This window comes from Malaclemys terrapin, chromosome 17 (assembly GCF_027887155.1).
Source record: "Malaclemys terrapin pileata isolate rMalTer1 chromosome 17, rMalTer1.hap1, whole genome shotgun sequence".
NCBI lineage: Eukaryota > Metazoa > Chordata > Testudines > Emydidae > Malaclemys > Malaclemys terrapin.
The window spans coordinates 23,521,998-23,538,875 of NC_071521.1; the positions used below are offsets into that span (position 1 = coordinate 23,521,998).

The following is a 16,878-nucleotide window of genomic DNA, read 5'->3' on the forward strand; positions in this document are numbered from 1 at the left end:
CAAGGAGCTTTCTGTTGTTCAAACACCCTGCTCCTCGCTACAGCACTGAAGAAGGGGCCTGCTCTGCTGTGGCTGCAGTGTGGCTTTCTGCTACCCTGGATTCGAGCTACTCTCAGCAAACGGCCTCATCTCTCACGGAGGTACAAGCCCCAAACAACCCCCCTCTAGTACAGAGGCAACGCGCTCAGGGGGGCTGTCCTTAGGATCCTGAAGGGATTTGGGCATTGCGCTGCTGAGTGTGGCAGTGCCTGGAAAAAGCAGAGACCCTCCACTGTGAGGGGCCTAGACTCCATCTGCCCCTTTAGCATAGAGACAGGCACATCTTAGGCACAGTAGGCAGGGAGCTGAACCTGGGTCTCCCAGCTGTCCCCTAACCAGGGACTGAACAGTTAAAGTGAGCAGTGGTAGCTGCTGCTGTTCCTGCAGTCAGGTTTTCCATGGGCCCTACTCCCATAGACAAACCCCTCAGCATGCCCTTTGCCCTGGGCTGGGGATTGCTGTGAGGCTTAGGCCGCACCTAGGCATCTGGCTGCTGAGAGGAAGCCAACAGGGCTAGCACCTTTAGGCACACAGTGATTTTAAGCCTCTACAGCTTTTTGTGGGAGTTTCATAGTTTGCAGTGGATCCCAAAGGGGGATGTAGGTACCATTTGGGGGGTGATGTGTTAGCAGCAGGGAGGGCTGGAGAAATGAGCATGGGGGTGGGAGCTGAAAGTAGCATGCTGAGAGTCAGAGCTGTGTTCTTGCCCCAGCCCCATGGTGGTGGTTGCTGCCTGTTTTCCCTTCTCTGAAATGGGGGCAATACAGGTACTTCACATAGGCCAGGAGTGGCTTCTGGGGCAGGCTGACCAGCCATGACCTAGCGGCAGCGGGGGGTCAGGCTCTCTTTTGAACAAAGGTTTATAGACTGGTGGGTCTATAGTCAGGTGAGCCCCTTTCTTCCCAGTCCCATATGCACTTGTTGCATTTTATTTCAAAGTAGATAAACTCAGCAGGGTAGGGCCTGTGTCTGAACAGCTCCCAGCACCTCTGGGACCAGCATGTGCAACCACAGTAAGGGGGTGGGGGAAAAGGATTATTTGTCCTGTTCTTTAGCAAAGTAGCTGCAATAAGGGACAAGCCCCACTCCTGCAGGAGGCTGTGGCACACGAGGGGTCCCACTTTCAAAGCCATCAGTTTCACAGAAACAGTTTCTAGTTCCCATTCTTGATGGTGCTGCATATTGTCCCATTACTGTCCAGCCTTCCCTTGGGATACAATACTTTATTAATGGTCTCACTCATACAACAGCACAGAGGACACTTCATTTCACAGTTGGAGCCTATGCTGTTTGCTCCTCTGAGGTGTGTTTGGACACATCCATGAAAGGTGAGAGCCTAGTGCTTGCTCTAGGGAAGGTGTCATAAACTGCTAAGGGAGGCAATATTGTTATGGCTAAGCTAGCACACAGCAATCACCAACCAGGTCAGGCCCCTGAAAGACTCATTAGCTACATCAAACTAAAGGCATTTCCACAAGTGCCGAACAACCCACACCCTGAATTCCACACAAACATGGTCATGCCTCAGAGGAGAGACACTGCAGAAGTAAAACCCCATCTCTGCTTTAGCTACCTTTTGAGGGCAAGAAAATGCTATGATAATGAATCTGGAGCCTCACCTGGATACGTATGTATAAAAATATGGAAGTGTTGGGCAACCTGACTGCCAGGCCTCATTTCTGCTCGCCATTCACATCGCTGCTGTCCACTGGAAAGTCGTGGTGTGAGCCGCAAAGAGCTATGTTCGCAGCCCTGGTCAGAGCACCTGCTCTGGCTAGTAGGGCTAGTGCAGTTCAACTTATACAGCCCCTCTCACCAAACTTGTTCCTTCATCACAAGGCCACCACCTCCCCCTCGGCCATACACTGGCTGCCTGCACATGGCCTGTTTGCAGAGCCGTAGGCTCCCGTAGGAGCTCAGCACCTAGCCCCTCCCGCAGGAGCCTGACCTACTGCACTTCTGGTTGATTAGCCATAGCCGGGATTTGTTTGCTTTTGAATTTTGCTCCTGAGCAATCCTACCACAACCACCCCTCAGCACGGATTCCTCTCCGCTGTGACTGGCGTACTGGCCTAAGGCTTCTTTCCCTCACAGCCTTGGGGGTAAAGAGGCTTGAATTTTACAAGAATCCTCCCCTGCATGGCTTAGCAAAAGCCTCCTGTAAAGCCCAATATGGTGCTGGCCAGGCAGAGTTACTAGTGTCCGTCAAGGCAGTGGTGTGAAACGGACAACTGGAGCTGTAATACAACTATCCCATTACCGACTGGACTCAGGGAGGTTGTATGAGACTGGGATCACAGGCCATCACAAAGCAGGTATTCACAGCTGGCTCAGTGACATTCACCCAGAGCACGTTTTAAGCTGGCAGTTCAGTGCATCCATGCACAAAACTACCCCGGGCAGTAGCTGCAGTACAAGCCTTAGCTACGTTCCACCTGCCTTGTCCATGCCTACTTTCCATCCAGTGACCAGCCACACCTCCACTGGCTTTCCAGCCCCCACCTTTTCACAAAGTGGGTGCTGCGGGGCACAGGTGCCATTTAGCCTCTCTCACTCTGGGAATTTGTGGACACAGACCCTGCTGCAGCTGAATGCATCATAGCCACCAGCAGGGGGCAGCCAATCAATTTCACTGAAGGTAATTGAAGGGAGGGAGTAAGCTGCAGAGAAATAATTGTGTGGTGGGGGGAGGGCGGAGGGGAAAAGCCTTCAACCTTAGCACAGCTGGTAAGTGATGGGGGGACTAACAGCCCTGGGAGAGCAATATGAAAAGCAACAAGTCTTTCAAGTGACTTCCTCAGAACCTAAGGCCCCTTCTCTCCCCATCCACTCGGCTGGAACAGGCTTGCTCATGCAGAGAGGACCCCCTTCCATGAGATGACTATAACAGGTGGTTCCTTCTGTGCCAGAGCTGGGCTCCTCTGGTCAATTACAGCCTGGATAGAACTAGGGGCCCTTCTCCAGCATGGGAACACTGGGGCTCTAGGAGGAAGCCAGTGCAGGCTTTTTGGATGTTGGGTGAATTTATACTACAAGGGAAGGTGCAGCAGTGACAACGCGAGCATCCCCCAACACCTTGTGTGGGGATCAACGGGGCCTCCACTAACAGCATCCACGGCCGGGCGGAATCGCTTGCTGGAGCCACCACACTGCACAAAATGTGGTCTGACAAGACACAGCAGTAGCCAGAGGCCATCTTGCTGCACAGCAGCCCGCTATTGCCACAGCGCAAAAGAGCAGGGGAATCTGGATGCTGCTCCTCTTTGGAGCCCTCTTCCCTCACTGTTTAGGACAGCAGCTCCTGCGGGTGGGGCCCAGCCCGTGTCTGCGAAGGCCCCAGCATGCCTGTGAGCACTAGATGAGTGGCATGATGCGTGTAAGGGCGGCTCCTGCAGCCCGTCCCAGCCAACCTGGGTAGGCTTTGAACCGTGGCTAAAAACTCATCCCAACACCTCTCCACAGGGAGGGAGAGCAGCCACCTTGGTCTCCTGCCACAAGCACTATATGGAGCTGGCTCTGGGTTCCACCCCAGCCACCCGACTGAATTTTGGACAGAACCCACAGCAGATGCCAATGTACAGTATGGGCCAGAGATGCCTTTCAAACCCCCTGGTCCCTGCTAGGGCTTTAGACCTTTGATAGCTTCTGAGGCCCAGGTCCCCTGACTGCCTGACTGCTCAACCCCCCCCAAAGGCAGCTGCTGTGGAGGGACAAGCCTAGCAGTGACAGTGACGTTTCTAAGAGCCAGCCCCGGCCACTGAAGACAAAGCTAGTACTTCCCAAACCAGGGGACAGATCACCTCCCCTTGCCTTCTGCTGCAGCAGTTTAACTCCGCCATGCCTTGTCGGTGGATCGGTAGTACCAAGAGTCAGGCTGGCCCCGGCGCACAGCCAATCGCCTACAGGAACGTGTAGTCTCTCGTTTCTCAGACAACGTCAAGAAACCTCTCTTAGCAAGTGCCCAAAGGCTCAGGAGAGTCACTGCAACGGGGAGCTGGAGAGTGCACATAACAGGCTGTTCCTGAGGGGTTGGGCCCCATCTGGATCCAGCGTTCTGAAACGGAACAGCCCCCAGGCCTGTAGCCACTGGGCACGCAGCAGCGCTGCCTCAGGGCAGGGAACGGTGCGTGGTGTCTGTGCAGGGCTTGGAGAGCACAGACACTCAGACAGCTTGCTGCGGAGTACTGTCCAGACCCTACCCAGACTCCCACCTGCTCCCGTGACCCTCCAAGATCTAGATGTCTGTCTTTAAACTGAGCGGATTTAATTACCTTTGGCTCCCATGGGCGGCTGTTTTACATCTGTTTATTGGCCCCTCTGTGTGCAGAACTCCCCATCCAAAGAGAGAGAACCAGCCACCACTCCTGGCCCAGAAACGACATACATGTAAATAACGGCTCAGCTGGGGAGCAGTGCAGTACTGGAGACCCCCGCTGGCTTACTTCGCTGTGGGCAGGAGCCCATACGCACCCCTTTAGTCCTGACAGAAGCTTCCTGTCACCCTAGCCTGGAATCAAAACTCATCTCCACTGACAGATTTCTGACCCCAGCTGAGGTGTGCGGAAGGGCTGGGCGGAGTAGGGGGCTGAGTGGACTGAAGCAGGCCGCTGCCTAGGCTCCAGTGGTGGGACAGCCTGTCACTGGTCCTAGCTAGGACAGTGAGAAGGCAGAAGTGCCTCAGCTCTGCAGATGCCCCTGGGCCTGAGCCCAAGTGGGGAACATACAATCTCTCTCTTTAGAGGACACAGAGGGGCTATGGCCTTCCTCCACGGAGAGGGCCACAATTTCACAATCCTGGATTCCCTTACGTTTGCTAACTGGTGATCGTTCCACAGAGAATTCCTTCCCCTGCACACAGGCAGCGGATCACTGATGCTAACTGGAAGTGGGGCTGTTGCTCTCTGGGGGGCTCGAGCCAACCACCGGGAGCACCTCTGGCGTGGGCAGCAGGGCCAGCCTCTTTGCCTGTCCTCCAGGCCAGAAGAGCAGGGGAGGGACAACCCCTGAAGGATGGTTCAAAAAGCAGCTAGCTGGGTGCTTTGGCCAAAGAGAACCTGAAGGTTGGTACTGATGGGAGAGAACAGGACCCATGGGGAGAGGAGACAGAAAACCACAAAGAATAAGGCTCCAAAGTGGCTAATGGCCACTTCAGAGTTACAGGTGACCACCACAGAGTAACTCTGAGGGGCCAGTTAGCCACAATGGCAACACACTGAGAGGGACCCATTCTCCACGAAATAGACAAAGGGGCAGCAAACCGGGGCCAGAGTGCAAGGAGCCTAGGGAGGGAAGAGTACACAGGGAAAGCCCTCAGACAGTTTCTAACCAAGTAGCTGCAGACTGGCTGGCTGGAGAGAGCACACAGCTGGCCACGCAGCAATCGGGGCCACAGTTCTGGTGAGGCTGTTAGACCCCCAGCCTTGTAAACAACTAAACCCCCTTGATAGAGCGAAGAGCCCAAGATCAGCTGCCACCTGCGGGAGGACACTCAGTGGGGGACCAACAACTCCAGGCGAGGGAACACCAGAAGGGGCCTGCCTGCAAAGGCAAATGAAGAGATGTGCTAAAAGCCAGGATGAGAGTAGTGAGGAAAGGAGCTAATGAGCTTCCCTCTTGGCTAAACCCTCATTCCTGGGCTGCTAACCAGCTCACACATGGGGGAGCAAGGCTGGCCTGCCCTAAGCCCAGCTCCAGGAGTTAACCATTAACAGGCAACAAATTAGATTCCAAGGCACCTCTCTGCCTAGGTCAGGACCCGCTCCAGAGAGTTACAATACTCATCTGTTTGGTCATTAAAAACACAAGCTATGCCAAAGGCACCTGGAGCAGTAGGTTCTATAGGAGACCCACACTGAAAGAAAGGAGGAAAATATTCCTCAGGTGCTGTCCTCCCTTACTCCCCACTTCCCCTCCCATCAGATCACTTCCAGATAAAACGCAGGCTGGGGTTTGGGTCTTCTTTGACATGGACACTGGGAACAGCTCCCTCTTGCCCTACGGACATACAGCCCCACTCAAAGTGCCTCTGCAGCTATGGCTGCCAAAGAGAGGCCAGTGAGACTGTGCTAAACTGCTTCCCTCTCACAGAGAGCTAACAACTATCTCTGCCGTGCGAAGCCCTCACACCTCCTCTGCCTGCTCCTAGTCCACGTCTTCCCTCATGTCAAAGATCAAACCAACCAGCAACACAGAATTACAGAACCTTTAAGAAAAACACCAGAGAGAAACCAGCTCCCTCTAACACTGAGATCTCCTAAGAGAACGAAAGAGCCTGGCCAAAGGGCTATGTGCAGTGGTGCTCCGGGCAGGCTGAGTGCCTGTTCCATTGTAGGAGCTGTACGGTAAACAAGTACAAAAGAGCTGCCTTCGTTTTAGCTTGAAACCTGCGTGCAGGGAGCCCTGGTAGCTGATTCCTGCAGGGGATCATCCAGTCCCCATTGATCATGGATCAAACTCAACTAACCTCAACACAAGCCTCTTCTCAAGGAAGATCTGCACTAGAGAAGCTGGTGTTTTGACACCAAGGGAGGGTTCCCATCAGACACTGATTTCCACTCAGAGCGGAGCAGGTCCCTTCAGGGACGGGGCCAGGTCTGGACTTTGCCCCTGCTCTGGGGCATGCTGAGGGTGCAGCACCGGGAGGGCGAGCCCTGGTCGGCTGGCACTGTGCTCAATGCTCCTGGTGGGGAGGAGGCTTTAGAGGCCCGTGAGATCTACGATGGCTTTAATAAAGATGGCGTCGTCACGCACGTAAGAGTTCTTGGCCTCCATCTTGGAAACAGGGCAGAAGAGTGGGCAGCCACTGGCAATGTTCATCTCGGTGACGGGTCGCTGAAAGGACGATGACGTCACATCGGGGCGGAAAGCGTCAATAATGTGCTCCCGGTTATTCTGATCCAGCAGCATCAGGGTCACCTAGAGGTGAATACGCAAGAGAAAGAGCATGAAGAAATACAGAGACATGCAACCCCCCGTCTGTGACTCCCATTCATTTTTACCTTTCGAAAGCTGCAGACACACACGCAACCTTACGCACTCGTGTGGCAGCAAGATGGGGTAATGCCAACCCCAGCTAGATCGACACCCTGCAGGAAGGCTCCCTGCTTTCTCCCATGCTCTGCTGGGCCACAAGGGAAATGCTGCGCTTGGGTCAGATCGACTGACAACTAGAGACTTTGCTAAATTCAATGGGAAAATGAAGAGCGCGCAGCAGCCCGGGTAGCCAGCAGCTGCAGATTTTGATACCGTTTGATCCTGCCCCATTGCGTGCGTGTCCCTTGGAGAGAAGGGAGCAGATCACACTGCGCCAATGGGCAGAGTCGGGCAGATGTCACTGCATCAGTTTATACCTGGTTCTTATTTTTAAGGTTTTCTTCTCAACTGCAAAGGTTTAGAAATTTAATTTAGAAAATAAAGACGACAGCTCAGAGTCATGGAGCACAATTCCGGGTCCCTGAATATCAGAGCACATGCAGCGTGGTTAGTCTGAAAGTTCTGGGCATTCTCCAAACACATCATCACCCCACTCCTGACTGTATCTTTTCTCTCTCCCCTGGGCCTCTCTCGTCGTATCCTGGGCAGGAGCCTGCATGGAAGAGCTCCCCCAAATGGCTGTGGGTCGGGACCCCATTTGAATGGGGTCGCCAGGGCTGGCTTAGACTTGCTGGGGCCTGGGATGGAAACTGAACCCTGAGCCCCACCACCTGGGGTCAAAGCCAAAGCCCAAGTGCTTCAGCCCTGGACAGCGGGGCTCAGGTTACAGGTCCCCTGCCTGGAGCTGAAGCCCTTGTCAGAAGGGGTCGTGGTGCAATGAAGTTTGAGAACCCCTGGGCTAGTGCATTCTCTGCCTCGGCTTGCTGGACGTGCCAGCTCTCTGGCTAGCAGAGCAGGTATCTGAGCGGCCCAAGGGGGAATAAAGCCAAGGCAGGCCTTTCAGGCACCAGGACGGGCTCTGCGCTCACTCCCAGCACCTACCTTCTGGTTGAAGGGCCATCGCAGAAGCGCATCGTTGGGTCCTTTCATCACCACAAAGAACAGAGACAAGTGGGTCCCACGTCCAGTGCCGTCCCCATTTAGGTACACACGCAGGCACATCCTATAGCCATATTTGCTTGTGTAGAAGGCTAAGTGATACAAAACATCAAGAATAAACAGCTGTGCAGAACAAGGGCTAGGGCAGCAGGGGAGTCCAGATGGTTCCCAAACAGTTTCAACTGTCTATAGACTTTGGCTTTTGAAACATAAGTAGGGGAGGGCTCCCTGAGCTGGGGTCCCACAGGAGCAGCTCCGTTGGGTGAAGATAAAGGGGGCTAATAAACGATGGCACATGTATTTAAAAGCACACAAGACACTGGGGCCCCAGTACATGAGGACTAGGCCCAGTTAACATGCGCCTACTGTTACAGGACAAGAACAAGGAAACTGCTGACCCTCCACTCTTCTCCTGCCCTGCAGAGACAACCCCATGCTGCCAGATGGAGTTGGAGCCTATACCTGCTTAGGAAACAATCCCACTGCTGCCTAAGTTCCAGTGACAGGGCCAGCCACACCCCATTAAAGGGCACAGTGTCACTGAGGGCCTACACTGGCCTACTCCCCTTTGTGACTAGCAATGAGTGTACAAGCAGGAAAGAGCCCAAACTGCAGCTGAGATCTCAGGCTGGCGGACACAACACCTGCTCAGGCACCTTTGTACTTGTAAACTTACTACACTTGCCCTGGAGCCCAAGTATTGAGCTCCACCATGCCAAGAACACTCAAATTACTTTAAAACAGGGCAGAGGTGTAGCTTTACATTCAGCCACCACCTTTCATTCCCTCTTTCGTGAAGCTATGCATCTCCTTTTCCACAGGAAGGAGAGAACACACTGTGCGTAGCTGCGGCTATGTTGCACAGTGTGCTTTTGGAGGAGGCACACAGGGAACAGCCCATTCAGAACAATGCACCAGTGTGGATATACAACGTGCTAACAGGGGTAGAACGTGAGGGGAATGGGTAGCTTGTGTGCACGTGGAGGGTAACGTGATCAGGAAGGGGCTGCGTGCACTGTTAGGACAGGATGCACAGAGGCACCGAGCTGGGACTTAGGAGAGCTGGCTGCTACTCTTGGCTCTGGCACTGACAAGTCACTTCATCTCTATTCCCCATTGCACCGTCTGTCGGTGCAGACTGTCCGCTCCTGGGGCAGAGCCTGCCACTTCCACTATGGAGCTGTGCAGTACTCGGCACAATGGGGCCTCCAAAGGTTACATAATTCAAAAACACACTAAGGGAAGAAGGGGAGGGACAGCTGAGCAAAGTACGAGGCAAGCTCAGGTGAAGACAGACCAGCCAGCAAAGTACCAGAGACATGTATGCTAGAAGTCTGCACCAAGTCTCCATTTAGCTCAGTAAGAAAAACTACGCTCCCACAAGGCAATTTTTAACCAATCCTAACCTCTGTTTCTCTGCCTCATTTCTGCATAGCTAACGCAGCATCAGGATTGCAGCTTCCTGCCTGGTGCTGGGTCTAAGTAACACGCAGGAAACTCAGGTGCTGGCAGATAAGTCTCTTCTCAGGTGTTTTTCCATGAAAAAGCCTCTCTCTCTCTCTCATTTCCAGGCCCTTTCAAAGCAAGCACAACACACTGCTTTTCTGTGGGCCTTGGGGCTTGAACAAGAACAACCACCCTGTTTGTAACAGGATCCACAAATGTCTATGTGCCCTTTGTTGCAGCAATTTAAAAAACACACTGTTCCTACAGCTGTGAGATCCTCAGTGATCCTGGCTCATTAATAACCATGTGACACAGGTTGTAAGAATTAATATCTTATACAGCATCTCACTCCAAAGTGTTTTCGCCATACAGCACTACTAAAATGCAGCCACCTCTGGGGAAGAGGCTAGGCATCAGCCAGCATATAGCATGTTACACAAGAAGGGAAGTAGGGGTGAGAGAGAGGAGACATTTAGGCCAAGGAAACTGGGTCAAACCCCTCCAGGGCTGTATGAGTTTAGTGCCCAGAGAGCAGACAGGCTGTCAGATTTTAAGGTCTCATCTCAAAGGTGCACACAAAATGGCGTGGAACTCAGTGTGTCTGCTTCAGAAATACGAAGGGCAGAGTAGACCCTGCTGGACCGTGAAGCTCTACTCTCAGGGAGTCTAGGGGGTTTCAAGGCTGACCACTGTTTTTAAGAGGAAGTTCCAGTGACAGGGCCAGAGTTAGTAGAGCAAAACACAGTTATGGGAAAGCTTCCGTTCCACTGAAAAACTGGAAGAGAAAAGGGATTTTCCAAGGGGCAAAAACATTTTGGATAGAGAATAAAAAAAGACACCGCACAAAATACAAATAATAAGAACTGGCGTTTTAAAACAGTTCTTTAGATTGTCCGTTTAAACTAGTCTGTCTCTGGCTTGTGTGCAGTTCCAAGGACTGGCTGCTTTAAAAAGGAATCGTCCTGCTGGCTTAAGACCCAGAGCTGTTCCTGTTGGCACAGATCCAGATTCCATATCCCTCAACTCTGGCACCAGCAGACTCCATGGCTCACTTAGCACTGACGTCCTGCAAAGAGATGGTGTCTGAAGTGCTGGGATGCTGCTGCTTTAGCAAGTTCACAGCTCAGACAAGAACACGGGCAGTGATCTGGAGCCTCTAGAAGCTCGGGAATGCTGCATGGCTGGGGTGAGCATGCTGACTTTATCTGAAGAGCAGGCAGCTGCACAAGCCTTGCTGGAGATATGCATGTTTCTCAGTCCCTGGGGACACACTGTATATGGTCATGTTATGCTCTAGGTACCTCGATTCCTTCCCTGGCTTACCATCTCCCCGATGGCCCTAATCTGGGTGGTACTATGTAAAAGGGCTATTATTGCAGGGCTGTTTCTGGGCCTAGGAGGGCTACATTTCCTGTTAGGGAAAGAAAAGTCTTCTGTATGCAGGGAAAAAGGGATATCTTGTAGCAATGCAGTTTCACTTAGCTCACTGTAAAAAATCCGTCTCTACTGCATTCTTGGGGGGTGAGGGAAAGAACTTGGAAGAAACAATCTCTGCATGCCACATGCCAATTTCAACACTACTCAAATGACTGGGCACAGCTGCAGCATGGAAAGCCTCACAGTATTTTGCTAATTTCTAGGTAACAACCTGGAGAGAAGACGGCAGGACAGCGGCCGGCTATCGCTTCCTGACGTTTTCTGGCAAAGTCTGTAATCTTCCAGATGAAAACGCCATCATAGGTCGAAGCTTCCATATCACGGATCTTTTGCTCCATGTCAGCCATGGCCAGATCTTTCAGTCCAATGCTCCTTTCCAGCTGCCGGACCTGATCAGTGGAATACACAGAGCACCTTGTTTAGAAATATAAGCTGCTAAGGGACCCAGGAAAGTCAAGGGATCCTGTGAACATCATTCAGGCCGGATCTTTGGTGGGGAATGTTCTCCAGATATGATGGTGGCCAGGAGAGGGAAGAAATCCACCATTGTTGGCCAACTCACTAAAAATAATTTGAGATCGCCCTGCTGCTCTTGAGCAAACAGTTAACCAACACCTCTCTTCACTGCCAGAGCAGGGCACTTTCCAGCTGTGGATGGCAGAATCCAGTCAATGAAGGATGAAGTGTTGGTCTCCACTCCATTAAGAACATTAAGGGTGGGGGGTGGAAAACCAACGTTTGTGACAAAACTGAACCGAGGGACAGAGAAACCGACAAATCGAGTCAAGCAGGGTTCTAAACAGCTATTTGCTGTTGTGAAGTATTGTGGCGTCTGCTTTGCGAGATCATACCTCTGGAAAACAAAGGTATGCTACCTATCATAGAGCTCCCATGGACACTGTGTCTAGAGTACAATGAGAATGCAAACCTAGAGCCTGACAAAGATTGCAGAGCATCCTGTAGGTAGGGGATCAGTTTCGTACTGTAGGAGGATGACCTATATAACAGGTCTTTTCCTGCTCTAACACGTATATGATTTTGAGATGGCATCTAGATACTAGGGTGATGGGCACCCTGGAAATGTCTAAGGCTTAGTCTACACTCAAAAAGTTATACTTGTGTAACTATGTCAGTTGGAGATGTGAGTTTTTACCAATACAGTTATACCAGTATAACCAATAGTACGGACACACATGTACCAGTATAAAGATGCCTTATTGGCTCATTTCAGTTCCCACCCACACTAGCGTGGGGAGGTTTGCTGCTTTAACTAGGCTGGAACAATTAAAGCAGCAAATCTTTCTAGAGTCGACAAGCTGAGGGTGCAGATAAGACGGTAGAAATTCAGGGTCTCCCACTAGAAGGGTGGGGAGCTGACCAGGCTCAGGGATTATTACAAACGCTGGAGGGATCTTTCAGCATCCAGAAAGCTAACATGCTGCCTCCTCTGTACATCTCACAGGAGTACCTGTCCAGAGACCCTTTCCTCAGAACCTCTCAAATATACTCATAGCTCGGCTCCTGATAGCCATGAGGTCATGTCACAGCCCCTGCACGCGTTACACCTGCACTCAGGCTAAGCATTTTAAATTACTGGGACAAATGATTTGAAAGATGTTCACAGAACACAAAGAATCAGAAGCCCAAAGCCAGAGGTTACAGACCTTGTTACTGAGCATTTCAATTTTCTCCTGATCCAGCCGATGCTGCCGGCTATACGCCTCCGCTGTCAGAGACACTCTTTCCACTTCCCGATTCAGCACACACACAATATTCTCAAATGTGAGAGTCTTCCTCTCCAGGGCCTCGCACCTTCCCCGCAGCTCCAAGGACTCAGAGAGCTCTGATTCAGAGCACAGCGAATTGGTTGTTAAGAGCATGGAGTTGTCCTGCACTGACGCAAGGGTTGGCTGGTGCTTTAAGTCTCCAGACTCAGCCTTGAGGCTGAGCACAAAGCCCAGCAACATATACAGATGCTCCCCCACACATTTGCTTTCGTGCTCCAGCAGCTTTTCATTTTCCACCTGCAGAAAAAGGAATACACATTCCCATTTGCAGCAAGTTAGCTTCCCACTATGGCACAAGCTCCACAGGACACATTCATCCCCTCCGGGTTACAACTGTAACTGATAAAAGCAAAGGGTAATGCAAAGAAAGACACAGTTACAAACTATCCAACAGCAAGCAGGTTTTTTTAAAGGAAAATTCTAATCTTACACAATGACAGATGTTGAACATTCACCCCACTGTAGATATGATAAAGCTTTGCCTCCCTTCTATAGCACTTTCAGTCCAAGGATCCCTCAGAAGCACTTTACAAACATTAGTGAATGAACCCTCTCGAAACCTCCAGGAGGGGATGTGTTACTATTATTATCCCCAAGCCACAAAGAGAGAAAGTGACTTGCCAAAGTGAGTCATGGGTAGAGCTGGGAACAGAACCCATGTCTGCTGATACCCTGTCCTGTGCTTTACCCCTAAGCTCAGTCATCACACAGAATCAGGAGTCATTTATTTATAAAATCACGTCTGTAATAACACCATGCTCCCAGCTACTCAGCAATTACACAAAAGCCATCTGAGCCCTATCCTTTGGCATGTTCTCAATGCGGATGTTTACTACTCTCCCAATTCTCACTGTCTGAAGACTGCCTGCCCCATCCCCCCCTCTTCTCCCCCCCCCACACACACGCATGGCTTACTCCTCGGGCATTACCAACCTCCTTTGGCACTTGCTTGCAGCAGTGTGCTATGGCATGCTACTACATAGCTGAAAGTATCACTCAGCTAAATTACTGCAGGCAGACGCCAAAAGCATTCCTCTGGGTTCTGGCTCCAACACCAAAAGGATCTAATAAACCAATCCTGGTCCTGATCCAGGAAGTCTTCTTTACTGCACTCAGGCTGATTTGTACTTTCAGCATCTAAAGGCTGCTGGGCTGCCCGGACTTGGATCTAGTGAGTTACAGACAGGCTGAAATTATTTGCAGTTGTGTAGGGTCAACTGGGGGGTCGTGTGCAAAGGGCTTGCAGGTTAGGGCCCAGAATGAAAAATGTGTCCTATTCCCAGGGAGATAAGCCCCAGTCTTTAAAGGTAGATTATCAGCGTGGTTTGGCATCCCTCAGCAGCAGCCTGACTTTAAGCACGGGGAGTTTGCTATTCACCTCCCTGGAGAGCTTACTGAACGGCTTCTCTTCCATTCCCCACCACACCCGGATCCCGAGACAAGAGTGACTATTAGCCTTCATTGGTCAAGCTCAGAAGCCTGGACACACCTCCCCACAAAACAGTCTATAAGGACGACCCCTAAACGGTGTACCCAGGGAACAGGAGAGTCTGCTTTCTCTGTATATTAGCATTCTGCTACGAGGTATTTTCCTGCCCCGAGGAAATCGGTGAATTCTCTAGATACGTCCAGTCTGGAGACTGGACAGAAACAGTCTCAGACATAAGCTGCATTCCCACTGCTTAGCTAGATCATCAGCAGCACTCAAACGTCAACCCCACCCCCACCCCAGGCCAGCTAGTTTCACTTCACTCCATCTAGAGCTCTGTGTGTGTGGATGCAAGACAAGCTGGGGCGACGCTCAACTTATACCAAAAGCTAACACTGCAGTGAAGACAAGGCCCTAGACAAGTATTAAGAAACTGGCCTTACCATCTCAGTGCAGCCGACAACCTGAAATCTGCAAGGCACTTTACATTTGCCACAAGTCTTCACGTGGTCCTGAAACTACAGAAAAGGTTAAAACAACATGTCAAATATAAGCCTAATTCTTCCATTTTACACACCCCAAGAAACTCCACGCCCTACACCCAAGACAAGACAGGAAGGTGAAGATGAACTAGAGGATAACTGACCCTTTACTGCTCATGACACAGTTGTGGTCCATGAAGCTGATCCAACAGTGCTTAAGGGCCAGAGAGTTGTTTCACCCAATGGTATTGATCGGGCACTTCCTCTTTAGGTGCCCCAACAGCACAGGATACAGGGATTGGCAGGGCCCAGGGGGAGCAGGGATAATCCCACCTGCCACTTAGTGCAGATACAATTGACCATCGCCTGCATAATGAGATCTGTCTTCAGGGACTGTCCAAGAGAACAGACAAACATGGCAGACGAGCACCTGGCCAAACAAAGCTGCACAGGAAGCCCTGGGATTACTTTGAAGTGGCCAGTTAAGACAAGATGCCACCTACTAAAGGTGGGGACCTCATTGCAGCTCTCACCATAACTCAAACATCCTTTGCAACTGAAAATGAAACTCCTTAAAAAAAAAATGGCTGCAAGGTCTTGCTCCTTCCCAGAAGCACATACAAAATGTGCCAGCTCAATGCGGATTAGTGTGACCGATGGCACACCCTTTCAAAGTGATGCCATATGGCAAGCCCATACGCTTTGCCAGGGGTGGAACAGCCATTTTGGACAGATGAACATTCTTTCAACTTTGTCAGGTTTCACAATCACGTAACTGAGCAATAAAACAGAGTCATGGCTGTCACAAGCCAACCAAAGCCAGGAGGTTTCAAGAGTAAGGGTGACATTCCACCCTTAGCGGTCCTGCTGCTACTTGCAGGGAGTCCTAAAGCTTCCCCTCTCCCCGCATATTTTCCAGTTCACTTCTCTGGTGTAACTGTGCCTGGAGGCTGTTCAAGATGGTGCATTGTATCAAACCCATGACTTTATACAATTATGGCTCCCGATGCAGTGTGGTGAGATCACATCACAGCTTGGTATTTTTATTTCCAGCTAAGTGTTAAAGATCTAAGAACTAGGAGTGTGCTCATGTTATTTCCTGTTTGAGTCCTTACTGCAAACACTCTGCCACAAGCAGATGCCCTCTTGCTGGGTCCAGTAATCCTTTGTGGAGATAGGAGACACTGTACCTCAAACACACCAAAATCTGCTGCTTCTCAGCATGGCAATGGCTTTTTGGTAGCTGCCCTCCAGGACTACGGCTGCATACCCTTTGGAGGGAAGTGCCCACAGCCTACACTGGAGCATGGAGTTGTTAGTGCTAATCATACCGCACATGAGAGCCCAAACAGGCACTGGCACACATCATCCTGTTTTTAAATCTTCCTTCTACCAATTAGATATGCTGGGCCTCTACTGAGTGACAATTCACAGCCACATGCCTCATTATGTGGAAATGAAAAGGGATTTGATTAATTTGACAAATACTCCCACACCCAGGTGACTCACTTAGTTAGGGGGCTTGTCCACACGGTGCATTAGTCCACACAAGAGGGGTGTAATTCTAGTGCGCACTGGTGCATTGCGCACTAGCTGGCTGTATGAACCCTACTGGTGCACACTAAAAGTGCTCTAGTGCACGCTAAAAGTTCCCTAGGTATTACACTATGACCTCAGGGGGAACTTTTAGTGTGCACCAGCAGGGACAACGTGGACCAGTTAGCGTGCAATATGCTAGTGCGCACTAGAATTTACACCCCTCTAGTGCAGACTAACGCACCGTGTAGCTAGACCCTTAGTGATTCTCTGAGTTACACGCAGCAGCATGGTTATGCTGGGACAATGTCTACTGTGGAGCAACAAAAAGTTTGGAGACAAAGGAAAGAGAGAGGAAGTTAAAACTTTAAACCACTGAAAGTCCCACTCCCTATTGGTACAAGTCTGGGTCACCTGTAATGGCTTCAGATTTCAGACTCAGGCAGATTAGCGTCCAATGATCACAATGCCAAGGCTATAGGAGTTGAGGCCTCTGCTACTGTCCACTTTGAAGTCTTCTTTACCCAACTTTTCACACTCTCTCCTGTTCCCATTTCAGCTGCCCCAAGGCAGCTCTCAGTTATTAGATGGGAGAGTGACCGAGGGGTACACTTTTCCACGGTGACTCACAATCAAGGTTTTAGAACTTCAGTGCCTCATCGCTTGTCCCAAGAGTCACTCTTTGGCCAAT

The 16,878-nt window shown here is 51.0% G+C and overlaps 1 protein-coding gene across 1 annotated transcript in view; it reads right to left on the bottom strand.

Moving 5' to 3' along the window:
* Positions 1-1,247: 1,247 nt before the first annotated feature.
* TRAF2 (TNF receptor associated factor 2) overlaps positions 1,248-16,878 on the bottom strand; it is a 41,957-nt gene continuing 26,326 nt past the window's right edge. Inside the window, exons 7-11 of the mRNA XM_054007230.1 lie at positions 14,613-14,687; positions 12,618-12,977; positions 11,165-11,342; positions 8,014-8,162; positions 1,248-6,954 (exon numbers count right to left, since the gene is read on the bottom strand). Of these exons, the coding sequence (XP_053863205.1) occupies positions 6,736-6,954; positions 8,014-8,162; positions 11,165-11,342; positions 12,618-12,977; positions 14,613-14,687 (981 nt within the window). The 3' untranslated portion in view covers positions 1,248-6,735. The remainder of the gene's footprint in view (positions 6,955-8,013; positions 8,163-11,164; positions 11,343-12,617; positions 12,978-14,612; positions 14,688-16,878) is intronic.